Genomic DNA, 16,299 nt, shown 5'->3' with positions numbered 1-16,299 from the left:
TCTTTGAATGTTACACCTTTCTAAGTATTTGTCCATTTCTGTCCATGCCATTTTATTGGCCTAGAGTTGCTTGTAGTAGTCTCTTATGATGCTTTGTATTTCTGCGGTGTCCGTCCTAACTTCTCCTTTTTCATTGCTAACTTTATTGATTTAAGTCATCTCCCTATTTTTCTTGATGAGTCTAGCTAAAGGTTTATCAATTTTGTTTATCTTCTCAAAGACTTAGCTTTTAGTTTTATTGATCTTTGCTATTGTTTTCTTTGTTTGTATTTCATTTATTTCTGCTCTGACCTTTATGATTTCTTTCCCTCTGCTAACTTTGGGTTTTATTTTTTTCTTTCTCTAGTTCTTTCAGGTGTAAGGTTAGATTATTTATTTGTGATTTTTCTTGGCTCTTGAGGTCGGATTGTATTGCTATAAACTTTCCTCTTAGGGCTGCTTTTACTGCACCCCATAGGTTTTGGGCTGTCGTGTTTTCATTGTCACTTGTCTCTAGGTATCTTTTGATTTCCTCTTTGATTTCTTCAGTGATCTCTTGGTTATTTAGTAACGTATTGTTTAGCTTCCATGTGTTTGTGTTTTTTGCATTTCTTTCCCTGTAATTTATTTCTAATCTCATAGTGTTGTGGTCGGAAAAGATGCTTGATATTATTTCAGTTTTCTTAAATTTCCCGAGGCTTGATTTGTGACCCAAGATGTGATCTATCCTGGAGAATGTTACCAGTGCACTTGAGAAGATAGTGTAATCTGCTGTTTTCAGATGAAATGTCCTAGAAATATCAATTAAATCTATCTGGTCTATTGTGTCATTTAAATCTGTGTTGCCTTATTAATTTTCTGTCTTGATGATATGTCGATTGGTATAAGTGAGGTGTTAAAGTCCCGCAGTACTATTGTGTTACTGAATCTTGGACATACAACTAATACCGGTTTGATTGATAGCCTCTAGGAGACTTACAATGCATTTGGAAGTCAGAACATGTTCCATGGCAACCAAAAATGGGAAACCCAGAGGTTCAAAGTTTCCATAGTTTAATATTCTTGATAGTGAGAAGAAGGGAACTCAGGTGAAAATATTGTGGTCATGGCTGTAATAGTTTTCTAGATTTGTTAATGAAGAATTAGTGTCAGCCATCACCTAACTGCCAAGATGCCCCTGGTGCTTTTCTGCACACAAAGTCTTTGTGCCCAAGAGTAGAATACTGAAGACCACATTTGACTCTCTCGTGTTATATTAAGAATGAAATAGACACCCATTCTAAACTTAGCTCTAGCTACTACAGATTCCAGCATGGAGGACCTTTCTGGAGCGTTATTAGAACATATTGTAACCACCAGGAGTGGCCAAATCCTCTAACCTGTGTTGACCCTTATTCTGTGACATTGATTCTACTCTTCCAAATGCTGAGGAAGACTAGAGTTGCAGTCATGATCTATATACTGAATGTGTATCCATTATATACTCCAAATTGTTAGGTGTAGATGTAACCCACATCTCTACCCTTGTGCCTTTCAGAGCTCAACAGAATTATCAACAAATGAACAAGGACACATGAGAGTAATGAGATGGATTTACTCTTTCATTTAGTATAGTGGAAAAGGACTAAATACATGGTAGCCAAATCTATATTTCCTCAAAATCAAGTCAATCTTGCAAAGAGCTCTTTTTCAAAACTCACTGTGAAGAGCCCAGTGGGGAACTGAGAAATGGCACTGCCCTGACACACCAGTACACCACGCCACCCCCACCTTCTGCTCTTGACAATGAGGGCTGAACTCAGTTTAACTGACAGGGAGATGTCTCTCTTTCATCGTCACAGATGGACCCATCTATCAGCATGTCATGTGGGCGTCGGTTAGAGCTGATTTACGTTTTCCTCAGCTATGGCAAAGTCATAATGATTATGTAAATTTACCTGAGGGCTGTTAACTTGTAATGAAGGAAGTAAATATGTCCTGTGTGTGTTATCATTCTGCAAGATGTATAATGACTTTCCCTTTTCTCTCCACAGCATGGCATGGGCATCCCCTCCATTTCTATTATGCTTCATGAACTCATTAAATTACTGTACCATGCCCGGTGCTGTGACGTTACCATTATCAGAATTGGTACATCAGGGGGAATAGGTGAGATGGATTGATTTATATACTATTAAATCCAAGTGGTTGTTCCATACAGGGTAAGCTATTGGTGTGGTAACACACCAACGTACTCAGAGCCCAGAAGAAATTCGGATGGGCTAAAAAGTGTCAGGGGGCTGGGCTTGAGGCAATTGAGAAATTTAAATTTAAAGAAAATTTTAAGAATTTAAGGAAATGCATGTGTATATAATCTTTCTCTTTTTCCCTGCATGGAAACCTGGAGTGAGACATCCCACAGCCCACTGCCCAGATGGACTTAGGTGTTCTTAAGGGGAGGAGTGGAAACTTGCTAGGAAATATGTTTTGAGGATAAGAGTAAGTTTTGAGGGTTCGAATAGATTTTGAAGCTTAGGAATTTTATAAGTGCTCTCAAGTAAAAGAAATAAATCACTAAGATTTGCCTTGTTTATCAGCTAAGTAAGCAGACATCAATAGCTCTTAGGAAAACATTGCTTTTACCTCATGTCAGTGACTACCCTTTTCTTGGCTGGGTCTTTTCCTCACCAACACAGCAGAAGAGATCAGGCCAGGCTTTTAGGGAAGAGTTGGGTGATGCTTCCTAAGGTTTTCTCAGAGCCTCCTCTCCTCCCTTCTTCCTTGGCTGGTCAGGCAGCTAGTCAGGAGCCTTGTTTATACATCTACCCTGGGCTGAGGTAAAGTTCTGTGGAGACCTTCTTCTTTTTCAACCTCTTCTTCAGGAGCAGATCTTGTGAGGGGATGATTCTACTATGTCACCAAATGCAAATACAGACAGGGCATTGTAACTGGAAATGTTTGGTTGACAGAGTGACAGGACTGAATGGGAATTATAAAAAAAAAAAAAAAGGCTGAGATTTTGGTCTTAGAATTACACAGGTGGCTAAGTCATGCTTCACTAGAAACAAACACGTTCAAAAATATCATGCCCTTTCCACAGCTGTGGTACAGGAATAAAGTCCAGCCAAGGCCCTCACAGATGGATTAAAGAAGGACATCTATGGATGTCCATCCAGAAAGAGAAGGAGAATGTTAGCAATCATTATTAGATCAGGCATCCTTCTGGACTGTTGTTTATCCAATATTATCCCAAATAAGCAATAGTAGGGAATGATGCATTTGGGGATGAAATGGATAACACTGTTATTAAGATTGCTCATAATTCTTGAGTTGTGGGATACAAGGATCTGTCTGCATAGCCCATGCCCATGCAATGTACCACCCTGACTGCTGTGGTTGCCCCTTGATATTAACAAGTGTCCAGTGTGGGCAAAGCAACCTGCTGACCATCCAGCTCATGGTCATGGATTCTAGGTCTTTTGTTTGATGGTAACATGATACATATAGCCCATGTAGCACAATGAAGGTCTATGAATTGTGGGAAATTAAAGCAATGTGCTGTTGTGGATTATCCATCATTTTGAAGTTCTGTTCTCATTAAGAACTCTTAGCTTATCAGTAAGATGTGTTTGTTTTGTTTTAAAAACTTTGATTTGGAGATGAAGGAGGTGTAGCTTGTTGGGGTTTTTTTTGTTTGTTTTTTTTGCGGATGTTACCACTCTTTAGATGAGCCAACAAAACTTCATTATGATGAGGTACTCAAATAAACAGTGCCTTGGCCTTTAAGAGACTTTAACTGGGATATAAATGCTCTAATACATCTAAATATTAGGATGTCATGTGAATAACTTCATTTTTGATTTCCACATTTTCAACTTCCTTCTCAGTCACTTTCCTGTTTTTAGGACACTGTGAATAATTCAAGAAGATACTTGTTTGATTTCTTTAAAAAGTATCTGACTCACCGAGGCTCTATCATCAGAGCCTACCTTGGGGCTCTAGCTGGATCTTCTAAATTAACCCCATGTTGATCCACATTGGAATTTATTAAGAACCCAGAAGGATATGGCTATGTGCTATGGTAGGGGTTGGTAAATTTTTTCTATACAAGGTCAGACAGTAAATATTTTAGGCTTTGCAGGCCATACGGTTTCTGTTGCAACTTCTCAACTCTGCCATTAGAGTGTGGAAGCAATCATAGAAAATATGCAAATGAATGAATGTGGCTGTGTTCCAATAAAGCTCTATTTACAAAGATGGGCTGGATCTGGCCCATGGATTGTAGTTTGCAGATCTCTGTCTATGGCATCTCTATGGAAACATTCACTCATTCAAAAAATTTTTATTGGAATACCTATAATGTGATAGGCACAATGCTACTGGGGAGACAACAGTGGACAGACACTGTTCTTGCCTTCATAGAGCCTATGTTTTATCAGGGCAATAGACAAACAAATGAGTAATTACAAAAAATATGATGACTATTAGGACAGAGAGAGAGTCTAGGGCCCTATCAATATATATCCCCTCATCCAGGCTCTAAACAGGAATCAGAACGGGTCAAAAACTAGGTCAAAAGCTGGACCTGGGAAAATTGAATGTAATGTATCTGTGTTGCCTTTTAATTTTTCCCCCCTCTGTGGATTCAGATCTTTTGAAGGAAGTGACTTAAGCTGACACCAGAAGAATGAGTTGAAGTTGGTCTGATGAAAGTGTGTGTGGGAGGATGAGGGAACACACCAGGCCAGGAGAATAACAGTTGGCAGAAAATGGTTTCTCAAGTCCCTGAGACTTGAGTTCCTGAGTCCCAGGAGCAAGCCAGACTTTGTAGCAATGGAAGGTCAGCCAAGAGGCCTAATTTACATGGGATGGGAGAGGGGAAGAGGGAATGGATGTAATGAGAATCAAAAGGAAGAGAGGACAGAGATACAAAGAAATTATAGTAATCAAGGAGTTGCAGAGAAGATTAAATATCAAGTAGTCACATCACTTTATGAAAACTACTTTCTGGCAGGCTCATTTAGTTTATTCCTGACCTACTTTATTCAAATTTGAACCTGAAGGCCAGTACTAATTTGCATGTCCAAGAGTCATGTTTGTCTTGAAATTTAAACCCAATCACATTGTAAATGTGAATCTGGAAAGAAAGCAAATGTAAATGCCTGTTCGGAATGTTATTATTTAATTGCATTTGGAAAAGAAAATAATTTTAAAGATGAAAATGGGGAGAATCATTAGGAACTAGCATTAATTAATGTTGGCAGAAGAGATTACATACTATGTGTCAAAAGTAAACCTAAGTGACATTCTTCTGTAACCACCTATTTATTCCCACACTGCAGGGATTGCACCAGGGTCTGTTGTAATAACAGATAGAGCCGTAGACTCCTTTTTTAAGCCCCGGTTTGAACAGGTAATCTTGGACAATGTTGTCACCAGAAGTACTGAACTTGACAAAGAACTGGCTGAGGAACTATTCAACTGTAGCAAAGAAATTCCTGACTTCCCAACCCTCATTGGACATACGATGTGTACCTATGATTTTTATGAAGGTGAGAAGAATTTATAAACTGTGAAAGCAGCAGAAAATTGCCAGCAATACTTTGTTATTCAAACCCACAATTTATATTAAAAACTCCACTTTAGAAATTCATAGTTGGGGATTAAAAAAGGAACTGAAACAGCCTTTTCAACTTACTAAAGCATAGGAACGTAAGGACATAATAAGCGGTGGAGACACACACATAATGAATTTATTTTGAGAGTAGGTTTAATCCTCCTAGAACAAATTGGATACTCAAATGCAATTTGTGATGTTAGCAAAATCTTATCTCTGTTGATGCCTTTAATTTAAATCGGAAAATGGGGATATGCTTCTATGTTTCTTCCATTTTGAGGTACAGTCACCTGTACCTTGGAAGGGATCTGGTACCCAGGAAAGAGTGGGAACCAGGAAATGGGAAGAGATATTTGGGGGAGGAAATCCCAAAGGGATGGGGTAGTCTCACAGCAGTTCCTTTTTCTCTTGGCCATGAGTAAAATGTCCCCAAATCAAGTTTAGGAACAAAATTGATGGTGACTCCCAAGTAGCAGCTCTTGCCACAAGCGGGGAGGGGCCAGGAGAAAACGCCCTCCAGGACAGACCTTGCTCATTCCACAAGAAAGAATCTAACCAGGGTTGGTACCATTCCTTGGAGGGCATTCTAGAAATCTTACAGTGTAGCTGCATTTGAGTACGTTCATCAAACTACATATTACCCCATTTTTAATTATTTTTCTTTTCTTTTCCCTTTGGATCAAACTTAGACTATTACATTGAATTCTAAACAGTTATATATGGAGATATATTATCTATAAACATTACTTCAGGTTAGTAAAGGTGTTGTCACCACATATGTGTTATAAAATAGGGGCCACTTTGGGTGTGATAGGGTTGAGACTTTGTCTCAGGCCACTGGCCCCTTCTTGGGGAGGGTCACTGACGGGTTTAAGCCAGAACTTGCAAATGGTACCCATTGGAGTCAATGTTTTCTTTGGGCTGCACAGTATTTTTTAGAATATGAATTATTTTGCCAACATTTATAATTTCTGGAGATTTCATATGAAAATCCAGATTTTTGGCTTCTTGAAATAACATAACATTAAAAATATAAAATAATTTATTCATGGCAGCCCTGGCAAGCCTCGGCCCACATCTGGGACTACATTCACTGAAGGTGAGGTGAGGCTGCTCCCTTCCAACAGGCAGACCTCGTTGACATTACCTGCTTAACTTGTGGGACATCTGAGTTTGAATCTGCTAAAATAGCACTGCATTAGAGGTGTTGGCAGGCAGCCCTAAGGAGGAGGGCACAAGCAGAAGCAGACAGCAAGGATGGAAATAGCATGAAAGATACAGTAAAGGGAAAAAAGAGGGGCTTCCCTGGTCGCGCAGTGGTTGAGAGTCCGCCTGCCAATGCAGGGGGCAGGGGTTCGTGCCCCGGTCCGGGAAGATCCCACATGCCGCGGAGTGGCTGGGCCCGTGAGCCATGGCTGCTGAGCCTGCGCGTCCGGGGCCTGTGCTCCGCAACGGGAGAGACCACAACAGTGAGAGGCCCGCGTACCGCAAAAAAATAAAAAAGAGGATTTTGCTATAATAGATGGTGACAGAGTCTACTGGCCTCCCTACTTCAAGAGGACGCTCTTGGGGGTGGGATGCGGTGAAGCCTGTTCCCAGCGCAGCCACGGTGGAGGAGGAGTAACAGCATCAGGCTTTTCTCCACCTCCTTCTGGCCCCACTGGTTGGTACAGATGGAATTCAAGTGCTAAGTAAACACCGAGAGCAGCCTAGAAGGGAAAATGTGATCGCAAAAGAATGGCGTGCAGCCTGAGGTGTGTGGCAGGGAAAAGGTGGACAAATCGACCATCTGTGTATGGTTACCATGGTCATGATGCACAGATGGAGCTGCAATGTCCAAACCACCACCCTGATCCTCAAGTAGCTTAGGATCATCACTGGGGCTTGGAGCCTTTTCTTCTTCCCCAGCACCTGTCCCTGGGCCAGCTGCCAGTCGCAGGTGCAACCTGAGATTTTCCTCAAAGGGCAGATCTTCCAGAGACCCTCCAGGTCCTACTGTCTCTGGGCACAGTGCTGGCTGCTGCGGCCATTCAATGGTCACTTGTCCCAGAGCTGGGGGAGCTCAGTACCATGGAGATTCCTGTGTGAGACTCTTGAGCTGCGCACAGCCTTGCCCCAGGTCCTTTGATAGGATGATTCAGATGGCCAGATTTATCCTACCTGGGGTGCAGGCCCACGAGTTAGAGTCAGCCACAGAGCACTTGGGCTGACAGCAAGCCTCTTAGTGATGCCACAGCCACCGTGGGACATCAAGTCGCTAAACATTCTCCATTCTCTTTCAGGCCAGGGTCGACTAGATGGAGCGCTGTGCTCCTTTTCCAGAGAAAAGGGGTTAGATTACTTGAAAAGAGCATATAATGCTGGCATCAGGAATATCGAAATGGAATCTACGGTGTTTGCGGCCATGTGTAGACTTTGTGGTCTAAAAGGTAAGACTTTCATGAATGCCTAAGGGTCAAATTCTCCTCTTTCATGAAGTTATTTTCACTCTCCAGGAGAAGAAAAAGGAATCCAGCTATAGATTACTTTGGGTTGAATGCACGGTTATCTCATAATATCTTGTGAGTGGGCAGGACATTATTTGTTATGCAAATGAGGAAACCAAGCCTCAAGGGTCAAAAGTTAAGTTGCCCAAGGTCACCAGCTAGTGGGTTACATAGCCAAGACTTCATAGATTGTTCTGCTTTCTTCATCCTGGTAGTGGAAGCTGTTTTCTACTACAACTGAATTTACTGAGACATGACACAAATAAAATATTCCTAAAATAGTCCATCAAAGGACAAAACATCAGTGGAGTAGTGTGTTTTTAGAGTTAATTTACATGCACTTTTGCTTTTCCCAACTTTTTTATTTTGAAAAAAAAATCAATAATACAGAAAAATTGAAAGAATACTGTGTATGTGTGTGTGTATATATATATACATACATATATATACACACATGTACACAAACACACCTATTTGCTTTTTTCTCCTGAATCATTGTATATAAATTATAAATATTATGTCACTTAACTCTTGTAACTTAGCATCATTTCCTAAGAATAAGGATGTCCTCCTAATGACCACAATACAATTATCAAACCAAAAAAATAATAAAGAAAAGTAAAAATCATTTCATAACATCATTTAACATCTATTCCATTTTTAAATTTTCTGATTTTCCTAAAAATATCTTTAAAGATTATTTTAATCTAATATTGAATTAACTTTATACACTGTATTGCTTAGTTATTGTATCTCTATACTTTTACATCTAGAATAGTTTCCCTACTTTTCTTTTTTCCCCAGGACAGAGGAATTTTTGAAAAGTTCAGGCAGTTATCTTGTAGAACATCCATGTTCTAGATTTGTCTGTACTCATCATCGTGGGATTTCACTTTATTTCCTGTAAAGCAGAAGTAAAGTCTAGTGGCTTGATTAGATTCAGCTATGTGGTAAGAACACTTCATAGTAATGTAAACTTTCCATTGCACCACATCAGGGAAAGGTAATGTGAAGATATTCCACTGTTAGTAATTTCAAGTGGATCACTTGGCTCAAGGGGTAACTGCCCATCTCCCTCCTCTGAAAAATTAATGTTTTCTCTCTGAAAGTAGCAAGTAACTTCTGGGATGATAATCTGGCACTGTGTGAACGAATATCCTATAACCCAATCATCTTTTCCCAGTGATTTTAGCATGGAATACAAATGATGCTTTTCTAATTCCATCATTCCTCCTACGTTTGTTAGCTAGCATTCTTTTAAGAAGAGCCTTTCTTTCTCACGCTCTTCTCTCTCTTTTTTCTTTTTGGTGGCAGGGAGTCGTTATTGTTTGGTGGATTTTGTTCAAAGCAGTGTGTTATAAGCAGTTTCTGTCATTATTCTTTTTGATACTCAAATTATCCCAAATGTGGCCAGGAAGAGCCCCTTCTAGTGCACTCTTCTGTCCTTCTGACATAATTCTCTTAACTCTTGAGAATTTTCTTGCTTTCAGGCACAACGGGATTCTTAGGTACCACTTACACTTTCCTTGCCTCAGGTCTGGGATCAGCCATTTCTCCAAGAATCTCTGCTTCCTTTGGGTGGAGAGTGGCATTAAGAAACCAAATATGTGTGTGGCATGCATTTTTATTTTTGGTGAAATTATTCCAATAGAACCACTAATCTCTGACCAACACCAAGAAAACCTACTGAAGTAAAACATAATTTTCACAAGGACTAATCAATATAACTATTCTTTGTGATTTTAAATTATTTTCATAGTCATCCTCTAGATTAAAAAATCTACAAACAATAAATGCTGGAGAGGATGTGGAGAAAAGGGAACCCTCTTGCACTGTTGGTGGGAATGTAAATTGATACAGCCACTATGGAGAACAGAATGGAGGTTCCTTAAAAAACTACAAATAGAACTACCATATGACCCAGCAATCCCAGTACTGGGCATATACCCTGAGAAAACCATAATTCAAAAAGAGTCATGTACCAAAATGTTCATTGCAGCTCTATTTACAATAGCCAGGAGACAGAAGCAACCTAAGTGTCCATTATCAGATGAATGGATAAAGAAGATGTGGCACATATATACAATGGAATATTACTCGGCCATAAAAAGAAACGAAATTGAGCTATTTGTAGTGAGGTGGATGGACCTAAAGTCTGTCATACAGAGTGAAGTAAGTCAGAAAGAGAAAGACAAATACCGTATGCTAACACATATATATGGAATCTGAGAAAAAAAAATGTCATGAAGAACCTAGGGGTAAGACGGGAATAAAGACACAGACCTATTAGAGAATGGACTTGAGGATATGGGGAGGGGGAAGGGTAAGCTGTGACAAAGTGAGAGAGTGGCATGGACATATATACACTACCAAACGTAAAATAGATAGCTAGTGGGAAGCAGCTGCATAGCACAGGGAGATCAGCTCGGTGCTTTGTGACCACCTAGAGGGGTGGGATAGGGAGGGTGAGAGGGAGGGAGACTCAAGAGGGAAGAGATATGGGAACATATGTATATGTATAACTGATTCACTTTGTTATAAAGCAGAAACTAACAGACCATTGTAAAGCAATTATACTCCAATAAAGATGTTAAAAAAAAATTCAAGTTTTATGGATGGAAGAGGTAAACCTGAAAAGTTAATAAAATATTCTTTATTAAATTGGCTATGAAAGCCTCAGACCTAAAGCAAAATAGCACCATCTAAAATATTATTTTTGAGTGGGAAGCAGTCCCCAAATATGAACAATGATGTCTAAGAAAATGTTGGAGCAACTTTTTTTAGAATTCATAGTTTTTTTTTTTCAGAAAAGAGCCCATAGAATATGTCACCTATCAAACGTGTTTTATAGTGTACCTACTGAGTGCATAGCACAATACAAGAAGCTTGATTTTTAAATCAAATCTTTGGCTGATAAGATTTGTCTCAATTATTATCTTCCTAAAGAAAGAAGGACTTCTGTGCATCAACCAGTGGCCTGAGCACCCAAGCAGTAGGGACACAGCAGAGGATGACACAGACAGAATCTCTGCCCTTGCGGAGTCTAGGGGGGAGACAAACAACAACAGAGAGCAATCTATAATAATATGGTAATATGTTAGATGCTGAGGAGCATGATGGTGAGAAATAAGGCAGGGAAAGGGCACAGGGACAGCCAAGGTAGGGAGGGAAACCATACATTAAAATAGGGAAGGGTACACAGAAAAGGTGCCATTTAGGAAAATGCCACGTGGGTGTCTGGGCAAAAGGAGTCCAGGAAATGCAAATCTAAGGTTACCAGGCAGGAGCATTCAGAGTGTGACAGAGAAACAGGGAGACCAGTGTGACTGGAGGGGAGTGACAGCAGTGGAGAGGGTAGGAGATGGAGGGAGTATGGACTTTGTGGTCCCTATGACAACTGTGACTTTCACTCTGAGAGATATGAGAAGTCATTGCTTTGAATAGAGAGGTGACGGGATCTGGCTTGCGTTTGAACAGGAGCACACTGGCTGCTGATCTGGGAAGATCCTACTGGGGTTAAGGGCAGAAGCAGGGAGAGAAGTAAGAGGGCTGATATAGTAGTCTAGGGAGAGATGATAGACCAGTACAACAACAGTGGAGGAGGTGAGAAGTAGTCATATGCTAGATACATCTTGAAGGCAAATCCAACAGGATTTGTTGACAATTTGATGGGAATTTGGAGCGAAATGCTAGTGAAAAATCATTTCCAGGTTTTTGGCCTGAACAGCTGGAAGGATGGAGTTATCACAGTTGGGATAGAAAAAATTGGGTGAGGATTTGGCGGTACTGTAGTAGACATCAAATGGAGGCTAAGTGAGCAGGTGGATTTATGAATCTGGAGTTTAGGTGAGAAATTTGGACTGGGGAAATAAAATTGGAAGTTGACAGCATATAGATGGCATTTAAAGCCATGTAACAAATGAGATGACAAAGTGCCTGAGTGTAGAAACAGATGAAAAAGTCAGGGAGGTGAGGGAGATCCAGCAGAAACTAAGGAAGAGTCGTCAGTGCAATTGGCAGTATACCTGGAGAGTCTAGTGTCCCAGCCCCAAAGAAATCTTCAAAGAAGTAAAGAATTACAGCTGAATAATGCCTTATTTGATCACAAGTGGAACTTTAATTCTAATACTTGTCCTTATTGTCAATCAATTTTAATATACAAAACTACAAACAAAATGTATGCGGTAACATTTTAGACAGGAGTTACAGGTCACAAGAAGAGATTAATTGTAGAACCACTACTCTCATCTCAGAATGAACGTACACACAAATCCTTGTAACATATGAGTAAAGGATGCAAGTGCATCCTTGTCCTCTTTAGAAGGCCATCATTAATACCTCCTTTCAGGGAAACAATAGCATCTGCTTTTCTCTCCACAAGTTAGTGGGAGTGAGAGCCCCAGCGGCGGGCAGCTTGCCCTTTCCTGAGCCGCAGCCTAACCAGCACATGACCTGCAGGAACACCTGGATTCAGATATTTCTGCTCCAGGAAATGCTTCCTCACATTTCTTTCTTATGGAAACAGCAAGCGGTCACTTGAGTCATGGCTCCACCTGATATGCAGATGGAGGAAAATTTGGTAACCAGTTTAGTCAAACATAAAATGCCACGTCACGAACTGCTGCCCTGATGTAAGTTTAGTGATGAGCATCAGTTCTTTCTTAAGAGGCAGCCAGAGAGTTCTAGGCTTGTGAACCCCGGACCCTAGTCTTTCTCTCTTTGAGGGTGTTGCCAAAGCTTCGGCGACGTTATTCTGTTATGAGGGATTTTTTTGTCCTTGCCACGAATCCTTGTGACCTTGCTTTCTCTGCCAGCTGCAGGTACCTTCCCGGACTCTGTCCTCTCTAGCTTGCCCCATGCTGCGCTTTCCTTTTTCTGCTGCTATTGGAGCTGTTGGTAGCTGATTTCAGCCTGCCAATAGCTCTCTTCCAGGCCACTGCTGCAGCCTTTCCATTGAGCAGACCCTTTCTGGGCTGCCAACATGCACACTAAAGGTTGTATCTGTAACTCTGTAATTCTGCAGTTCTTGGGAGTATTTCTGTCCAAATTTCTTCATGGTGACAGGGACTCTTTATCTACCTCAGACACCACCGTTTCCAAAGGTGCACTCCTGGTACAGGAAGATCAACACCTGGAAGATCAACCACCAAGGAAACAGACCAAAACCCCATGCATATGATGCTACCATGTTCCTATCTTTCATCCCCACTTCATTATATCCTTCCGCAAAAGCAGTGAAGCTTGGAAAAGCTCTGTATGAGGTAGAAAAGCTTGCTTTGGGGAAGGGCTGAGAGAGACTTCACAAGCAGCTGTTTTAACATACTTATTAGGGAGGCTATATACCAATGCTAAGCGACACTGGAAAATGTGTTTCATCTGGCACCGAACGCTCAGGGCTCCCAGGCCTAGTGCCCCTCCCCCTCAATCCCTCTCCCACTGTCAGCAATGGCCCTTTCCACCCAGTCTCTCCAGACAGCCTTCTCTAATGGTCTTTTTATGTCCCTTTAATACTACCAGATGACTGGATAACCAATCTGACTTCATAGTAAGGCAATGATGGCTAATAAATAACAACTTTTTATTTAAACAAGAGTCTTCTAGAGGCTCACTGTCCTAACTCAGAGGAGTCAGTCATTGACTTTGGACCGGTGCAAAAACAGATCTTTCTGCATTCACCTGGGACCACATGGATTACCACTTCTTATCTTTATGATTAATATAAGATCTCACCTTAAGTCTCACTTCATCAGAGAAGTTTTGCATGACTACCTAAACTAAACTTACCCACATTCATTCTACTAACTCACTCATTCACTCATTCCACTTCATTTCTCTGCATCACATTTACCACTATACCAGACTACATTTCTGTTTTCTTTATATATTAACTTACATATTATTTTACATGTATTAATGCATGGAGGTATGTATTTAGCATCTTTCTCCATTACAGTATAAGTAGCATGAGAACAGGGACCTTGTTTGTCATTTTTTTTGCTATATCTCTAGCACTTAGAATAATATCTGCCATATGGGCATTCAATAAATATTTACTAAATGAATGAACAAATGAGTGAACAGAATGACCACTCAACCCCTACTGACCGTGGAAGACGGCTATAACAAATTCAAATGGTTCCTTCATTACCCAGCTCCATTTATGGCTTGGAATTTTCTAAAGGACTTCGGAGTGTCACAAAATTGTCCAACTAGGAAGAGGCAAAGCCTTAAAGTTAAGCCTCCCTTTGCTGTAAGTTTCATACAATACTTCTGCTATAGCTGTAGCCCGTGGATCTCCTGATATTTGATAGGTGGACAAACTGCTTGAAATGGGGCCACGGACACCCCTAAGTCACTACTGTTATCCTGATCTCATTATCCTGAAAAATAATAGTGGGAATCCATTGTTGCTTTAAGAAGGACTTGGGTGAGGGAAATAGTGGCTGTCACAAAATTATTCTACCTTGAAAGGCTGAACCTTCAGAACAAGGTAAACCCACTGTACAATGCTGTATGAATGCATTCATCTATGGTTTTATAATATGCATATATCTGTCCCTCTCTTAAAGCAAAATCTACTTTAATTAAACCCCTAACATTCTGATTAAAGATGTTAATCCTTTTGCACTGTGAACTTGTGATAAGTACGTTCAATTTTTACCCATCTTTAAAAGACAGTGCCTGCTGCCTTTTGACACAAGCTTGCTTGCATGACAATATACGAAACATAATATTTATCCAAGATTAGTTTCACTTAAATCTTTGTCTTTAGTTGTTGGCAGCACTCACAGTGGATTTTCTTTAAGGGTAATGGAAGAATTCAGTGTTATTTCTTTTGACAGATACTGGGAACTTTGGGAATGTATTCAGTCTTCATAATATTACAGCTCAGTGAAAGGGAGCAGAATCTGGCTTTAATTCCATTTTATATCCTTCTGCTGGTCCCAGAAATGAAGGCTATTGGGCTCTGGGAACTGCAGGATGATCACTGATAAAGTAAAGAAGATATTACAACAAGGATTAAAGATTATACTCAGTCTGGAACTGGACTGTTTCTTAATTCAAAAATGAGGAAAATTGGGGTTTTGAAATATTATTACACAAAGGCAAAAGGCAACCCACTGCAGCTCTTCACCCTCACAGTATCTCCTGAGAGATACTGTGGCTCAGAGAGGTTAAATAACTTTCCCAAGTTCTCACAGTAAATAAGAAGTAGCTGGACTGGAATTGGAACCGAGCTCTGTCTGACTCGAGGTCCCTTTGCACCATGCCCTGCTGAGTCTTCCCAGCAGCCTCTCATGGATGCACAAGGTTCAGATCTCTATTCAGAGGAACCAAAAAAACAAACAAACAAAAAACCCTGCAGGTTTTTCTATTTTAAAAGTTAGCTGTGCTACTTTAGAAAGAAAGCAAATCCCCTAAGGGCTAACCACATACCAAGATGGTTAGTGTTGGAATCAAATAAAGCATTACATTGATACTTATTCAGTAGTATGCACAGTTATTATTTTACCAAGAAAATAAGTCAGTGTGTCTGGGAAATCAAGCATAAATGGTAAGTAATTCATTTATTACGCTTATAAAGACAGGATTTTAAAAAATTGTTTCTTCTTGCTTTGCTGGTTTTTACATATTTTAAATCAAGGTCTGCGTCTAGAGTTTTGTTTGATTCATTTTAATTCTACTCTCCTGTCCTCTATCCTACTCCTGCCTTCCTGTACCAACACACTCACATGTTACAGAATGATTTGGGGCCACAGATTCAACTTTTTGTGTGTTGGCATTACCTGTGACCTGCCTCTTCCCACCTGTGACCTCAGTGGGGCTCCCTGGGTTCTCCCTGTTGGAGTCTCTGCCCCTAGCACAGCAGGCACATCCTCTGCCCATCCTGACACATCTCTGGTTGGAGGTCCAGCACCCAGCAGAAGCGCAAGTCCCCAAGTTTGCAGCTGGACCTCCTGGAGATGACAGCATGGTCCTCATACCAAGATAATGTGAGGCACAGAAGCTGAGCAAGACCTTTGAGGTCCAACCTGCTCCTTTCTCAGAGAATGAAATAAGACCCAGAGAGTAAAAAGTGACCTGTCTAAGGAAACACAGCCAGATCACAACGAAGATGGACTAGCCCTGTTATCTCCTGCCTCCTCACCCCCTTTCCTGGCGCTATTCCATAGGTATAAAAGAGTATCATATTTATCTATCGACAGATTACTTATACTTTCTCCTTTTTCTAAAAGG

At 40.6% G+C, this 16,299-nt stretch overlaps 2 protein-coding genes across 3 annotated transcripts in view; one reads left to right on the top strand and one right to left on the bottom strand.

Annotated features, from left to right (window-relative positions):
* CCDC148 (coiled-coil domain containing 148) overlaps positions 1-16,299 on the bottom strand; it is a 339,783-nt gene that overhangs the window by 8,737 nt on the left and 314,747 nt on the right. The gene's annotated exons all lie outside the window — the stretch shown is intronic.
* The window catches only part of UPP2 (uridine phosphorylase 2), a 42,613-nt gene that overhangs the window by 22,473 nt on the left and 3,841 nt on the right, over positions 1-16,299 (top strand). Inside the window, exons 4-6 of the mRNA XM_019922292.3 lie at positions 2,013-2,127; positions 5,301-5,510; positions 7,858-8,004. Of these exons, the coding sequence (XP_019777851.2) occupies positions 2,013-2,127; positions 5,301-5,510; positions 7,858-8,004 (472 nt within the window). The remainder of the gene's footprint in view (positions 1-2,012; positions 2,128-5,300; positions 5,511-7,857; positions 8,005-16,299) is intronic.

This window comes from Tursiops truncatus, chromosome 7 (genome assembly GCF_011762595.2).
Source record: "Tursiops truncatus isolate mTurTru1 chromosome 7, mTurTru1.mat.Y, whole genome shotgun sequence".
Lineage (NCBI taxonomy): Eukaryota > Metazoa > Chordata > Mammalia > Artiodactyla > Delphinidae > Tursiops > Tursiops truncatus.
The sequence above is the reverse complement of the archived record's forward strand: the minus strand, read 5'-3'. Positions and strand labels throughout refer to the sequence as shown.